Source organism: Ambystoma mexicanum, chromosome 10 (genome assembly GCF_040938575.1).
Source record: "Ambystoma mexicanum isolate Mex_15411 chromosome 10, UKY_AmexF1_1, whole genome shotgun sequence".
Lineage (NCBI taxonomy): Eukaryota > Metazoa > Chordata > Amphibia > Caudata > Ambystomatidae > Ambystoma > Ambystoma mexicanum.
In genome coordinates this window covers 455707176-455723392 of record NC_090932.1, presented here as the reverse complement: position 1 = coordinate 455723392, position 16217 = coordinate 455707176, and the positions used below count along the sequence as shown (strand labels likewise).

General features: G+C 48.6%; 1 protein-coding gene across 5 annotated transcripts in view; it reads left to right on the top strand.

The window, feature by feature from the left end:
- Positions 1 to 16217, top strand: part of STAG1 (STAG1 cohesin complex component) — a 2120576-nt gene that overhangs the window by 1317742 nt on the left and 786617 nt on the right. For all 5 annotated transcript variants that reach the window (XM_069618021.1, XM_069618024.1, XM_069618022.1 and 2 more), the window contains one exon: positions 3798 to 3901. In XM_069618021.1, coding sequence (XP_069474122.1) covers positions 3798 to 3901 — 104 coding nt within the window. The remainder of the gene's footprint in view (positions 1 to 3797; positions 3902 to 16217) is intronic.

The following is a 16217-nucleotide window of genomic DNA, read 5'->3' as shown; positions in this document are numbered from 1 at the left end:
CCTTTCGCTTCTACTCCGCATTCGGAAGAGGACGAGGACGACCGGCTCAAAGGGGACAAAGAAGAACTACCCGAGGTGGACGGGGTAGATATTCAAAAGCCGCAGCAACAGCAGGTGCCTCTTTACCATCGGCATCTGCATCAGCCGCCCCAAAACCACTCTGAGGACTTCCCTCACAGGACACCTGTAGGAGGCAGGTTGACTCAACATCTGGCGGTATGGCAGGCTATCACGTCAGATGCTTGGGCATTGGAAACAGTTGCCCAAGGTTACTGCCTGCCTTTCCTACGTATACCTCAGTCATCCACCGGGGATCAGCTCTCAGAAAGCTCCAGATCTGCACCTCTTGCAGGAAATTTTGGACCTGCTAGAGAAAGGTGCCATAGAACCGGTACCTGTAGCGGAGAGGAACAAGGGCTGGTACTCCCCTTACTTTCTCATTCCAAAGAAAGACGGAGGACTGAGACCCATCTTGGACTTGCGAGAATTGAACAAATTCCTCAGAAAAGACAAATTCAAGATGGTCACTCTTTCTCAGATCCTCCAGGCCCTTCAGTTCCAGGACTGGTTGGTATCTCTGGACCTTCAGGACGCTTATTTCCATGTGCCTATCCATCTCAAACACAGGAAATACCTGAGGTTCGCAATTGGCAACTCTCACTATCAATTTCGAGTGCTGCCATTTGGGCTGACCTCCGCCCCGAGGGTCTTCACTAAGTTAATGTCGGTAGTGGCTGCAAGTCTAAGGAGGGAAGGGATTCATGTCTACCCCTACCTGGACGATTGGTTGATCAGGGTTGGTTGTTCGGAACAAGCTCAGATCCAGCTAAATCACGTGTGCCACTTCCTCCAGACTGGGCTTCTCCCTCAATTTAAAGAAGTCACAAATGATACCATCGCAGAGACTCCAGTTCATAGGAGCAATCCTGGGCACTTCCCTGGGAAAAGCCTCGCCACCAGAGGTGAGGGCTCAAGATATTCTACAGATGGTTACCAAGTTCCAACATGCCCAACGTCTCCCAGCCTTCGACTTTTTGAGGTTGCTAGGCCTCATGGCATCCTGCATTTTCCTAGTGCCAGAGGCTCGCCTGAGAATGAGATCCCTCCAGTGGGCACTGAGGACTCAGTGGTCACAATTCTCAGGGAGAATGACAGATCTTCTTCAGGTTCCCGACAGAGTAGCTCGAGACCTTCAGTGGTGGGCCTGTCAGGAGAACATTCTGAAAGGAGAACAGTTTTGGCAACCCTGGCCGGAGATAACGGTAGTCACGGATGCCTCACTCACGGGGTGGGGAGCCCACACCAACGACTTGACCATCAGCGGTCGTTGGTCTCCATCGGAGTCCAGACTACATATCAACCTGTTAGAGCTGAGAGCCATCAGACTTGCGCTGAAGGCGTTCCTGCCAGCTGTACAAGGGAAGAACGTCCTGATAATGACGGACACCACGGTGGCCATGCATTACCTCAACAAAAGAGGAGGCGTAGGATCACTACCCCTGTGCAGAGAGGCGATGCAGCTCTGATTTTGGGCAATCCAAGAAGGAATCTCTCTATCGGCAGTTCACCTAGCCGGAGAGAAGAACTTGACAGCGGACGCTCTGAGCAGGCAGAACACAGTCTCCCACGAGTGGGAGCTAGCTCAGGAAGTCCTTCAAGAGATCTTCGCCCTTTGGGGAACCCCTCAGGTAGATCTGTTCGCCACCAGCCTAAACAGGAAATGCGACCTGTTCTGCTCAAGGGAATTTCCCCCGAGAGGAGCTCTGGGAGACGCGTTCATAGTGGACTGGGAGTTTACGCTTCTGTACGCGTTCCCACCGGTCCCTGTCATGCCTCAAATGATCAGGAGGTTGATAAGATTCCGGAGAACCATGATCCTAATTGCCCCGGATTGGGCCAGGAGAACGTGGTACCCGGACCTTCTAGACTTGTCCATCTGCCCTCCAATTCGACTTCCACTCAGAGAGAACCTACTCTCACAGAAGGGAGGTCAGGTTCTCCATCCAGACATCAAAACTCTCAACCTTCACGCTTGGCTTCTGAAAGGCTGAGGTACAAGGATTGGGACCTCCCTGATGATGTTATGGAGGTGTTGCTTTCGGCAAGGATGCCAGCAACAAAGTCTTTATACCGCTGCCGTTGGAACAGATTTTGCAGCTGGTGTAGAGAACAGAATATCGACCCTTTTTCATGTGGTACACCAATGGTTTTGTCCTTCCTACTATATTTGGCAAATTCAGGCCTTCAAGTTGGCACCATTAAGGGCTATCTCGCAGCGCTATCCATCTTTAAGCGCACTGCAGAAGAACCATCCTATTTCAAATTACCCTTGGTAATACAGTTTCTAAAGGGGTAACCAATGTTTATCCCCCAAGACCATTCCAAGTTCCCCTATGGGATTTAAACTTAGTACTAACTTTCCTGATGGGCACACCTTTCGAACCTCTCCATTCTTGTTCGTTAAGATTCCTTACCCTTAAAACTGTTTTATTAATAGCACTTACATCTGCTAGAAGGGTGAGCAAATTACAAGCTCTTTCTTGTAAACCCCCTCACACAATATTTCACAAAGACAAAGTTGTCCTGCAAGTGAAGCCTAATTTCCTCCCAAAGGTGGTTTCTGAATTCCATATCACTCAGAAGATTACCCTACCATCTTTCTATCCTCCTCCTCACCCGGGGAAAGAGGAAGAGAGGTTACACAGGCTAGACCCTAGAAGGGCTTTACGTTTTTACATCAGTAGACTAGCCAGGATAAGACAGGCAGACCAGCTGTTTGTAGGTTACGCAGGTCACAAGCTGGGGTTACCAATAACTAAGCAGACCATTTCCAGATGGATCATTCCAGCCATTCTGGAATGTTATAAACTGGCAGGGAAAGAGCCCCCTCAAAACCTTAGGGCTCATTCGACCAGAGGTATTGCAGCTTCATCGGCCCTCAAAAGAGGCGTGCCGGTTAAAGACATCTTTGCGGCCGCTACATGGTCGTCTGTCCATACATTTACACGTTTTTACAATTTGGATTCCTCCTCCAGTCAAGAGACTAGGTTTGGAAGGGCTGTACTGTCTTCTATTCATCAATAGAAGACAGCGTGAAGTCAGTACTCCCTCCTCCAATAATAGAATACTGCTATGGGAGCCTATCTAAGATGAGGAATACGTCGGAGGACACAATCCCTTCGAAGAACAAGTTACTTCTTACCTTGTAACGTTCTTTCGACGGGATGTTCCTCCGACGTATTCCTCATCGACCCTCCCATCCATCCCCGCAGTTCTACTTCCCTTGTTGTTGCAGCTTACGCTCCTTCAGGGTGATTAGTTTAGTCCAGAAAGTATTATTGTGGGCTACAAAACGGAACTGAGCAACGGACGCTGCGCGCGGCCTTTATAGGCAGGATGACGTCGATACGGCGGCTGTCGAGGGACATCGACTCGGAGGACGTCGACGCGCAGCGCCCTCTAGAGAGAAAAAATGTTCCGAGGCCAGCAGAGCTGGAAGGAGATATCTAAGATGAGGAATACGTTGGAGGAACATCCCGTCGAAAGAATGTTACAAGGTAAGAAGTAACTTGTTCTTTTAAGTGATTGCATGACAATTGTAATATTTGTTTACCTCTTTTCTACGATAGAAGTTGTATAATTAGAAAATGAATTTTAATTTCTATTCCTATTTTTTACTATTGTTTTTAACGAATATTGTGTAAAGATCATGTTGATCAATAATATAAATAAAGATTTTTTTGCTTTAAATTACGATCATTTTTACATGTCATTTTGGGTCCTTCTTATTTCAATAGTTATGTCTGACCGGCAAGAGGCTGCTCTTATTGAGCTCATGGTGTGTACAATAAGACAAGCTGCAGAAGCACATCCTCCAGTGGGCAGGGGTACTGGCAAGAGAGTAAGTACATATTTTCCAAAAATGGCTTAAACTTGTTTGTTTCAATGCTTTCATGTACTTTGTTTGGTTGTGAAATGGAAAGATTAACTATGCACGCCTTTCCACTCCATTAGCCTTCCTTCTTTAAAAAAAAAAAAAGTAACTGTTTCCTTTTTCTCACTATCACAGGAAGCACTTGATTCGCTAAACATTCATCTTGTTAAAATATTCTTTGAAATGAATGTTGCTTGCAGTTATTTTGAGTGTTTGCAATTCAATGTGAAACATGCAATTAATTGATGACCAAATAAAGCGACTGTTTTCTGAATGTTCTGAGGGTGCCAGGGGTCCATTACTAGTGACCTGTAAAACATTGTACATCGCTTGCCAGGGTAAACCCGGGGCTTTAAGGTGGCCGGAGATACCCGGGGCAGAGCCCCAGCAATCTCTGAAAAGTGCTTTATTTTTTGTTGGCTTAAGGCTTTGGCGAATAATTGAGAAATCCTAGTGTCCCAATCGGATTTCTCCTGTATGCTTATGAGCTTCAGTCTTTCATAAAACATTCTTTGCTTGTAGCAGTGTGTACTAGAGAGGGGGGCATCTCCCAATCTCATTTTGTCATTTAATCGTGGCACCGACCCCCACCAGGCATCTCTGTAACAAGAGATTCTGGATCAACGCCCTCTCCAGGTGGCATCCTTTAATTAAAGAGATACCTGGCGGGGATCAGCACCACAATTAAACAGCAGAAGAAAGTTTGCCCTTAACTAAGCCATGCCTGTTGTCGGGGTACCCCATCATTTTCACATCCTACTTGTAGCTCTGGGTAAACCTTCATATTCTACATAGAATTAAAACCTGGGCACTCTGCCATTCCTGAGCTCCGTGCAGGGTTTTCCAATGGCCAATGTGATCAAGGGAGTGCAGTTTAAATGACTCTTCTTGCTCAACCAAACCTTGAGCAAATATGCGCACCCTAGAATGATTCTACAGCATTGCAATGCTCTAATTAGGGCAGTGCTTTTTTTAATCATGTCCTTGCTTTTTCTCCCCGTAGCTGTGATATTTAGTGCATCACACGTATAATAACCGAGAATATATTTTCGAAATATTCAGTTTATAGTCTGTTGCGAATATAACCCCAGTTATGGGGAAAAGGTACTCCCCCAAAAACTTTTTTAAAAAATTAGATTGATAAAAAGTGTAATTTTACAGCTACAGTGAGGTGATGGCTAACAGATTGGGGCAAAAACGAGGTGTTGGCTGGAAGGCTTAGAAATAATCTTAAAACTCTGGCAATTGATGGACCGAGGGGCCAAAGAAAATGAACAAGTGGCTATAGACCCGGTCCACAGGGCAGGAGGCGGATTCCAGGGGACCACGATCAGTGCTCGCAAAACTGCACTATTACCGAGACAAGGTTGATATCTTGGACAAAGCAAGAACAACGGGGGGGGGGGGTCATTGACTACGCCCACTCTAAAGTGACTCTTCCAGGATCTCTTAGCACAAACGCTCTTTACAAGCAAGAAATGTGGCCCCCTAACATGGCTCCAGGAAAAAGGGGTGCAATACAGATGGGGATACCCCTTCGCACTCATATATGAAATGGGGGTGGGGATATCCGTTGGTGCATGAGCAAGATATCAAGAGGGCCACGGAGGATTTAATAGGACATCTTCAAGACCAACTGATGGATGGAGGAGGGGTTGAGCCATCCAAAAGACGTGAACTCAGAGATCCAATGTTAGTTCACGGAAGGCGCAAAAAACGGGCCAGGAAAACACCCCGCACTCCTGACATGAGCCGACCTGAAGGGATATGCCTCATCTGGTTATCAATATTTCAAACTAGGGAGCCCAAGGAGCCCAGGAAGCAAGACGGTTTTATGGTTTAAAGTTATGTTTATGGAAGGAGGGTGGATGTGAAACACAGGAGGGGGGCAATACATATATTTGAGAAGACAGAGTTGTTGGCCGTTGCCATATTACTTTTTTTGTTGTTCGCGGGGGGAAGAGACATTGGCGAACCATAGGCCTGGTACTGGGGGGTGGCTTGATAGAAGGGGCTCACACCAGGCAGGCAATAAGGGGGTCAGGCAACACTATAAGCATACGCAATTGGGAAAGTTTAAAAATATGGTGCAGAGAATGGGACAGGGACCTTGGTGGTTCAGCCATAATGCCCAGACACACAACAGGAGGCTGAACGCCTGCATTGGGAAATGGGATTGCGAGGGGGAAAGGGAGGGAAGGTGGTGGAAGGAGGAGACATAGGGGAGTTAGCAACAAGAGCAGAAATCACATAGATAAAGGGGAGGGGGAATGGATAGATGAGGAGGTTGCAGGGGTGGGTGAAATAAAGTACAACTTACAACTAAAGCGGGGCAAAGGTCAAACCATGTGTTGGCGCACAGAGAGAAAGCGGAGGTGAGATGATTAACTGGAAGTTTGTGACGCTAAATATAAAGAGATTGAACTCACTGAACAAAAGATCACTCACGTCAAATATGCTCTGCAAAACCAAAATAGCTGTGCTATTCTTGCAGGAAACGCACTACAGGCAGGGGTAAGAACATCCCCTTAAGGGACTAGCGGTGGGACAGACCACCTGGGCATCACATAAGAGGAGCAAAAAAGAGGGGCTGGGCGCTGTGGGACGCCGACGAACATGGCCACCTAGCTGTGTAGCTGCGCTGCATGACAACTCATCAGATCACATCCTATTAAACGAGACCTGCTGCCAGAAAACTACACCCGGATTCGTCTAGGGGACACTCTTGGGCATCCAGGACTGCCGCTGCATCCCCATTTGAACCTAAAACTATCGAAAATTACGGCGTTCGCTGACTGCCCCTGCACGCCAGACGGCGCAAACATAGGCCACAGATCCCATCCTCCACCGCTGGCACTGCAGTACCCCGAAGCGGCACAGGTCGAACGGCTCTGCATACCCCTGTCCACCGAAGCAGAGCATCGAGTAACTGGGGTCTGGGAGTGGCAGGCAACAGAAATCCAACAAACACTGCGGGCCTCGGTGATCACACAGCCCCCCTACCCGGGGCTTGCTGTGTGCGTGAGGCAAGGGCGACCGGGTCAGGGGGCACCCCACGATTGAGGCAGTCTCCCCACTACAAGGTACGTGTGGTGGGATAACCCCCCACCCCCACCCCACCCCACCTTCCGGGCTTGGGGCGGTACGGGAGTCTAAAAATAACCCTGCAGATTAGCCTGCACAAAAGGCGCAGGAGGCTGACAAAGGGGCTCGGGGCTCAGTACACGAGCTGCCAAGAAAGGCAGGTTAGCACTTTCAACGACGGGTGAGGACCCGCCGCATAACAGGCACCACAACAACCTGGGACATACCTGCCAGCTACCCACACAAAGCAAAAGTCATCCAAGAGGTGCACGGAAACATCCATATGCCACAAGCACCTGCTTACCACCCACGTCCCCCATCATATCAGCCTGAAGCTGCTCCTTAGCAAAGACTGAGGATCTGTACCTGCATGTCGGCAACCTCTACCCTGAAGAACTGGGCTCCGGCAGCGACACTCCACTTAAGCAATACCTTTTGAAAACAGCCTCTGATACCCAGAGTGCATCCATAAATCCAGAGAAGACCGTGCCATCAGACTAATACTCCCATACCCTCCTGGAGAGCCCATTGAGAGAACAGACACATCAGTGGGTGGTGAGGACGAACCCCCCCAGGCTTCCAGGACCGACCACACTGACCGAAGAAACCCACACACTGAGACCCACATCGCAGCACAAACTCCGCCCTGAGATACACCAGACCCCTGCTATTCAAGCCCCCTGCCGGGACTGCAACTCGACCCGACCGGCAGAACAGCAGAGCACGAAGGCAACTGTAACCAACATCACGACCACTTTCAAAACAAGTGGGGCACACCAGATACTAAACCTAATCCACAAAGAAATGCCCTGGAGCAATAAGTGCGGCAGAAAGGGCCCCATGGACGCGTTCATGAATGCAAACATGGAGTCACGGGTGGACGAAACGCCCCAAATGTCAACCGCTAAAGACAACACCTCGGATCCCTATATGACGCTTTGCGTCGGTCAATAAATGACTAGATGACATAGGCAGCACCATATCCTCCATCAAATCCGACCTACAACAGGTAAATGCCTTGGCCTTGGAGGCGGAAACCAGGATAGGGGACTTGGAAGACACATCTGTTCAACATTGCAAAGACATTGAGGCAATCATGAAGAATCTGAAGATGGTCCAGACGAAATGCGAGGACCTAGAATCAAGATCCCACCGGAACAACATTAGGGTCGTCTGCCTGGCAGAGAAGCCCCTTAATGTCCTAATGGAAGTATTTCTGGAAGAAGTGATCCGCACCATCCTCCCGGATCCACAATTCTCCCAGCAATTTCTGATTGAAAGAGGCCACAGATCTCTTGCTCCCCTCCCCAAACCAGGGGCCCCACCTCAAACTGTAATAGCCCACCTGCTTAATTACCAGGACAGAGATCTGATTCTGAGGCTGTCCAGAGAGAAAGGCACCCGATCGTATGACACTGCCAGGATACATATGAATCCTGACTTTTCCAATGGAGTGCAACTAGCCCGACGATCATTCGACCAGGTAAAGAGCGCTCAGAGCCCGTGCTATAACATATGCCATGTTATTACTAGGCAGACTCCGCCTACAGATCTCTGGCAAGACACCGTTTTGTGACACTCCTGAAGAAGCAATGGTCTACATTGAACGAAAAATCCCACTGCCCCCAGATAAAAAATATTCAACCCAGCGGCTCAAACACTTGAAAGAAGATGAGAACCCGAATAGATGTCCAAGTTAAATGCAGGTTCAGTTCTACCACAATAAGGCGTGGTGGCCCCAGAGGCGGTCTGTCTGAGATAAGAAAGGGACTCGATCACAGGACCACCCGCCATTACAAAAGTTGACACTGTTTCAAAGGGTTACACTGTCCAGTTGGAGGGGGTGGCAAGGGAGGGAGGGAGGGAGGGAGGGAGGGAGGGAGGGAGGGTGGTAGAAAGGTCCTGTTGCCCAGTTGGGAATCGAAGAAGAATAAACCCTATGGAAGGCATCCGAACCACCGGCCTAACTATAGGCTAAGTCTGTGAAAGGGAAAGTTGGCGAAAATGAAGAAACAAATGACAGATGCAAGGAATACACTGTACCAGACCAGGGGGATGGCCACCAGGACTTAAGACATCTAACCACCAATGTCCTGAGTAAGAAAGACACAGGGGATTAAACTCTTAACATGGAACGTCAGAGGTCTGGCACATCCAATTAAAGGAATAAAACTGCTAAGCTATGCCAACAGGCACAAAATAGACCTTCTCCTGCAAGAGACCCATGCTACTAAGAAAATCACGGATATGTTTGCCCAAACCTGGGGTCCCATGAAAGTTTCCACAAACTACTCGACCCAAGCAAGGGGTGTGCTTACTGTGATACATAAGCGCATAAGCTACCAGATAGCCAGAACCGCAATAGATGAGTAGGGCCGCTACGTGATCATATGGGGAACATTATAGAACATGGAAACCATTATAGTAAACACCTTCGGTCCCAATATCGACATCCCAAGCCTCTACCTGGAAATCCTAGAACTGATATCGCTGGTTGGCCAGGCCAACGTGATATGGGGAGGCGACCTGAACACTAACTTCAATCACAATCTGGACCGAACTTCGAGTGGCAACAGAAGCCAATCTAAAGCCGCTGCGATCATACTCCAAATCATGTCCATGCTCCCCTTAGCTGATGTATGGAGGGAAGTACACCCACAGAAGAGGGAATACTTTCTATCCCAGTGTACATGGCTCATGCTCACGAATGGACTATTGGCTATGCTCACCGAACCTCATCACAGTTGCAAATGACTGCATGATACTCCCGCGGACAATGTCCGACCACTCCGCAGTCCTCCTTGAACTGATCCCACAAAACTCAGAATCCACTCCCCGTAACTGGAGAATGCCCCCAGCCCTGCTAAAAAACGACACTTTGATAGATACACTTAAAATAGACAGAAGACTTCTTCGAGCGGAACGCCAGCACGGTCAGATCTAACACTACTATCTGGGAAACCTTCAAACTATGACTGAGAGGTCTATTAATGTCACGGACATATGCTACAATGAAAGAAATAAGAAGAGTTAGACAACACCGAACACACGCTGAAGGAACTGGAAGCAGCACATGTACTGAGCAAAAGCGAAACCCACCTTCACAAAATATCAGAACTACTAACAAACTTCAAATCACTAGCTGAACGCAAACTACTGTATGTGAACGGACCTGTGAAAGCAAGAAGATATGGCGAAGGAAACAAAGCCAGCCTCACTATGGCCAACCTCGTTAAAGCGGAACAAGAATTGAGACATATAACCAGCATAATCGACACCGACGGAACAATACAAAATAGGCCAGCTGATATAATTAATGTGTTCCGAAACTTTTACAATAAACTCTGCCAATGCAGACACAGAGCCCCTGGAAGAACTACATGAATATATGAACTCATTCCCCCTGCCTAGATTGGAGGAAGCAGAAAAAACAGAACTCGACCTCCCCCTAACCATCGAAGATATGGAGCAAGCCATCACGGATCTACAACCAGGCAAGACCTCTGGTTCCGAATTGATCTATACAAAACTTTTAAGACAAAGCTTGCCCCGAAATTACTAGAAATATGGGAGGAGGCGCTGACAAGAGGGTTGTTACCAAACACTGAGTGAAGCGATAATCGCAGTCCTTAAGCCACATAAGCCACCCCAAGAGCCCACGTCCTATCGACCATTATCATTAATCAACTTGGACGCGAAAGTATACGCCAAGGCAATAGCTAACCGGCTAATAAAACATATGAACAAGCTATTCCACCCCGACCAGTCGGGATTCATCCCCACCCGATCCACCGCACTAAACCTCTTCTCTCTTGCCTCGCAAATGAAGCCAAAAGCCCAGAAAGTAGCGGTCACCCTGGATGCTGAAAAAGAATTTGACTTTGTATCTTGGAGGTACATGTATGCGGTTCTGATTAAAATGGGGTTTGGCCCGGTATTCACCAGATATATCAGAGTCCTATACACCGACCCGAGGGCAGTTGTCAGGACTAACACACTGTTGACAAGCTTTATGCTTGGAAGAGGCACTAGACAGGGATGCCCGCAAACCCCCTTTATTTTTGCACTCCCCATTGAGGGAATGGCAGCTAAACTAAGATATGAACATGAATCGGGGGGAATCCGTATCAGGGGGAAACTAGTCTCACTATATGCAGACGACACTGCTGTACCTTAGAAACCCCGAAATTCATCTACCACCAGTGATGCAGGAAATTCAGACTTTCGCCAAGTACTCTGGATACCGGATACACCAAGCAAAATCTGAAATTATCCCCCTTACACCCTCCACAGTGCAGTCCCCTGCCACTACACAATTCAAATGGTCGCCCACTACAGCCCGCTACTTAGGGCTCATACTATTCACACACAAACTGGAACTCCTAGAACATAAACTCAAGGTGTGGGACAAACTCCCAATATCACTATATGGGCGTATAGCGCTACTGAAAATGGTGATCGTACCAAAATTATTTATTTTGCAATATACTGATATGGCCTGGCAGTTCGTTATTTCAAAAAATGCAGAAAATGATTACAAATTTTGTGGAGCTGGGGAACAAAACGTATCCAATGGCCCAAGATGTGTGAAAGATATGAAACGGGGGGACTAGCTGCTCCAGACTTTCTACTGTACTTCCAGACAGCCCAAGCACACTTTGCTAAAATACTGGGCGGCAACTGCAAAACCACATGTACACATAATAGCTGAAGTTTTCAGCCGCCCCACTTAATCTCAGGGCTATGCCTTTTGCTAAAACTACGAGACACAAGGGAGAACTTGACCCAGTAAGCTCCACTGTATGAGCCTAGTCCCGAATATTTGACAGGGTAGGATGCCAGAACCCATTCTGGTCACATGCCCCATTATGGCATTATCCAGATCTTGATCCTACTTTAGACACAGCAATACAGACGAAATGGGACCCCGGGAAAAGAATGCGAGTGGGAGACCTATACCCGGAAGGGAAGTTTGCATCCCTGGAAAATGTTCAAGCAAAAGTGGGAACAGGACTAACATCGTTACAATACCACAGACTGAAAGCAGCATGCGAAAAAAAGTGGCCCTCCTTCCCTGAAATTCCCCCCCACACCCATTCCTCACTGAAATCATGACACCAGAAGGCTTCACAGGAGGTATCTCCACACTAGATCAGGCCGCCCAGCGACACACCCCTTCTAAAAACACGATGAAAGCTAAATGGGAAAAAGACCTGGTTGTCACCGTAGAAGAAACTCAATGGACAAGATGCTGCCAATACACCAAATCTGTCTCAATATGCACAAACTTCAGACTGATTCAATTTAAGATATTGAATCATCTACACATCGCACCCAGCAAAATAGCTAAAATTAACCCCACACTGAAACCAGAATGCCCCAAGTGTCAGGCCCTAGCAGCAGACTCTTTTCACATGTATTGGGACTGCCCCCTGATAAAACAGTTCTGGATGGAGGTGGCCGAAACAGTGAGTGATATCATTGGCCTACAGATCCCAGCCACTCCTCTGAAATACCTGTTGGATGTCATTGGGAAAGTCTGAAACACGGCGGCTCTTTGCGGTGGCGGGAATGGTCGCCAAGAGAAATATCCTCAGAGCTTGGAAATCTAAAATACCTCCCACTCGACGAGTGTGGCTGAAGGACCTCATACACGTACAGGAGACCTATGTCGGAAATATCACGACCGTATGCCGACCAAAGGGTATTTGGGCCCCCCTGCGGAACTACCGGAGGCCAGTCAGACTCATCTGACAATCACTCAACTCTGGCCCGGAATGCAACATCCCCTGGATAAACAATGCTACCAACCGCGAGAAGGAAGAAATTGCCCACATGTTAAAAAAGGGGGAGGGGGTGGAAATTGTCCTATCCAAAACCATGCAACTAAGCGAAGTGCAATTTAAGAGGGGATTTGGTGGTAGGTTGGTGGCTGTTAAAAAGTTGGGTCGAAGGGCACTTAATAACCCTATCTTCCATATATGCACCTAATGCTCATGAGGTGGCGTTCCTGCGTAAGGTATTCTTGGAACTTGAGGAATGGGGGGAAGGGCACGCTAATGTTGGGAGGGGACTTCAACCTGATAGCGGACCTGGCAGTGAATTGGTGGTCAGCAAGGCAAAGACCAAACGAAAGGAACATGAAGCATTTGTTCAAATGCTGGAAGACCACTTCTGGGTATATGTGTTGAGGTTTAAGTTCCCTCAGGCAGGTCGGAGGGTTCACCTTCTTCTCACCCCCACAACACGCATATACCAGGATCAACCTCCTACTGGTTCCAAAGGAACAGGAGGCCATGGTGTCATCACCGAAGGTGGAAACAATGACATTGTCGGACCATGAGATGGTTAAAACAGACTGGTGGTTAGAAGAAGGGAGTTAGGGACGCACACAGTTGAGGTGTAACTATGGCCTCCATATCGACCCAGTATTCAGGGACTTCCTCCAGACAGAAATTACCCAATACTTTGTAGTAAATGAGAGAGGAGACGAGCTCAAAGACGGTTTGGGAGGTGGCCAAGGCGACAGTGAGGGGCTTACTCATAGCGGTAGGGGCCTGAAAAAGAGGGAAAGGGCACTGATTGAGGGAAGATACAGGAACAGTGGAGAGACATGAGGACGAGGCTGACAAGACCAGGAGAAGACAGAGATGGTTTATTGGACACAATGCAGGACAAGAGGCAAGAATTGCACTCGCTCCTGATAGGGGAAGTGGCAAAAAAGTTGAGGTAAACCAAACAAAAGTTCTACTAAGGGGGTGATTGGGTGGGGACACCGAGTGTAGGGGAGACAGAAGTGTTCACCAGTTAATGGACGAGAAAGGGGCGACACTCGGATCCGAGGACTATATCCCAGACCGCTTTGCAGACTTCTATGAAGCACTGTACCCTAAACCGGTAAAACCTCATGGAAGTGAGGCCAAGGAATATTTGGGCAGGCTCCCCATCCCCACCTCACAACAGGGGGGAAATCCATACTCGAAGCTGAGATAACGCAGGAAGAGGTTAAGAGGGCAGTAGTTGAGTAGAAAACGGGCAAGGCACCAGGGGAAGATGGCTACACAGCAGGCTTCTATAAGCAGTTTCAAGACACCATAGCGGGGCCCCTTGCGAAGGTCTTCAACTCCAAAAAGGGGGCAGAGTATATGCCCCCATACCTTCTGGGAGGCGCTCAGAACAGTGACCCTCAAGCAAGGCAAGGATAAGGCGGACTGTGCCTCATATAGGCCCATATCGTTACTCAACGTGAACAAGGATCTTGACGTCACGTCTCGCGTTACACCTCCCTAGCCTCATAGACCCAGACCAGACAGGGTTCATTCAAAATGGGCAAAGATCTGGTAAATTAAAACCCTACACATCCTATGGGACCCGATAATGCAAAGAGAGGGGCCACTGGTCCTCTCCTTCGATGTAAAAAGGTATTAGATATGGTGAACTGGTAGTTTATGGAAGGGGTGCTGCAGGAGGTAGGAATGGGGGAGCGATGGATGGGATGGATTAGGGCCTTATATCATACCCTGAGGGCAAGAGTAACGGTGCTCCACAGGGGGACATGACAGGGGTGTCCCTTGTCCCCACTGCTGTATGCCCTAGTGATGGAGCCATGGGTGATGAGCCTGAGACAGTCGGAAGACTTAGCCGGAGTTCACATAGGTTGAAAAGAGTCTAAAGCAAGCCTCTTCTTGGACAATGCGCTGCTCTAACTCACCAGCTTGCCGTCGTCAGTGCCGGCTCTCTTAAAGGGGCTGAAGGAATAAAGGGAACTGCCGGGATTCCAGGTCAAGCACTCCAAATCAATGGCGTTCCTAATGGGGAAATGGGAACAGGCAGACACCGACTGCCTCGGTAAATGGGGAAATCCAGACACAGCAGGAAGGCTTCCGCTACCTGGGATAGAAATTGCAAAGGAACCTGAGAACCAAGTTGGGAGGAAGTACCCTCTCCCAATACAGCCCCACCTCCCCCCCTCCCCTGTGGGGGAAGATAAAAGGAGACCTGCAGAATTTGGGTAGGATTGGTCTATCCTGGATGGCACGGCTGTACTCCATCAAGAGGACGGTCCTCTCCAAGCTGCTGTTCCTCTTCCAAATGCTACCCCCGATGGTGCTGGCCCACTTCCTCGCCACAATCCAGAAGGCCCTTTTTTGCGATTTCTCTGGACAGGAGCAAAACCTCGGGTAGCGTACAGAGTGCTCTTGTTAACAAAAGATTACTGTGAGGGAGGGGGGGGTGTAGTAGGATTCGCGGACATAGGAGCATATTACAAGGCGGCCCAGTTGCTGATTATGGTTGACCACCTGGACCCCAGCACAAAGAACCAGTGGGTCCAGATGGACAATGCCATACTACAACCGGTAACGCTGGAGGAGTGAATGTGGTTTCTACAAAGTGAAATCCCTAGACGAATAGTAACACATTCCATCTTGGAAGTCTTCCGGTCAATCTGGCGCGAGGGAAGTGCCACACGCTGTTTGTCAACTTGGCCCTCTCCCCGTAGCTGTATCTGGGCACCACCCATTCAAAATCACATTATAGACCCTCTGAGGTTACAACAGTGGTACGAGGTGGGGCTCTCCAGGGCAGGGTCGTTGTGGGGAGAGGTAGAATGTGTCATTAACCAGACTTGAGGGTTGGTTGGAAGTGAAGAGGATCTCGCCCTTCAAATATCTACATTTAAAGGGAGGCCTGACGAAAGCTACATGGGGAGACTATCTAGCCCAAGAACTCGCCTCCTTCGAAAATATACTGTTACAAGAAACCAATACTAAAGCAAGTATTTCCAGGCTGTACAGAGAACTGAGGGGCGAATCCATAGATATTTTGTGAGCATGGGGGGGAAACGGGGGTGGAGGGGGTGTGAGGTGGGGGGGGCAGACCTAGGAATTGAAATAACCGACCAGCTGTGGCACACAATTTGCAGAGGGGTGAACATTTCCACATTATCCCTGCAATCTAGAATGCAGGCATTCAAACTAAGGCATAGATGGCACGATCAGCCAGCAACACTGGTGAAAATGTACCCAGGGGTGGACGCCCATTGCTGACGCTGCGGGAGAGTGAAGGGGGATTACCATCGTATGTGGTGGAAATGCTCACTAATCCTGACTTTCTGAAAAGAGGTGCTGGGGTGGTTAAAGGAACTGGACAGGATAGACAGACCCAGGGAACCCAGTTTGGTGTGTGCGAGAAGGGGGGA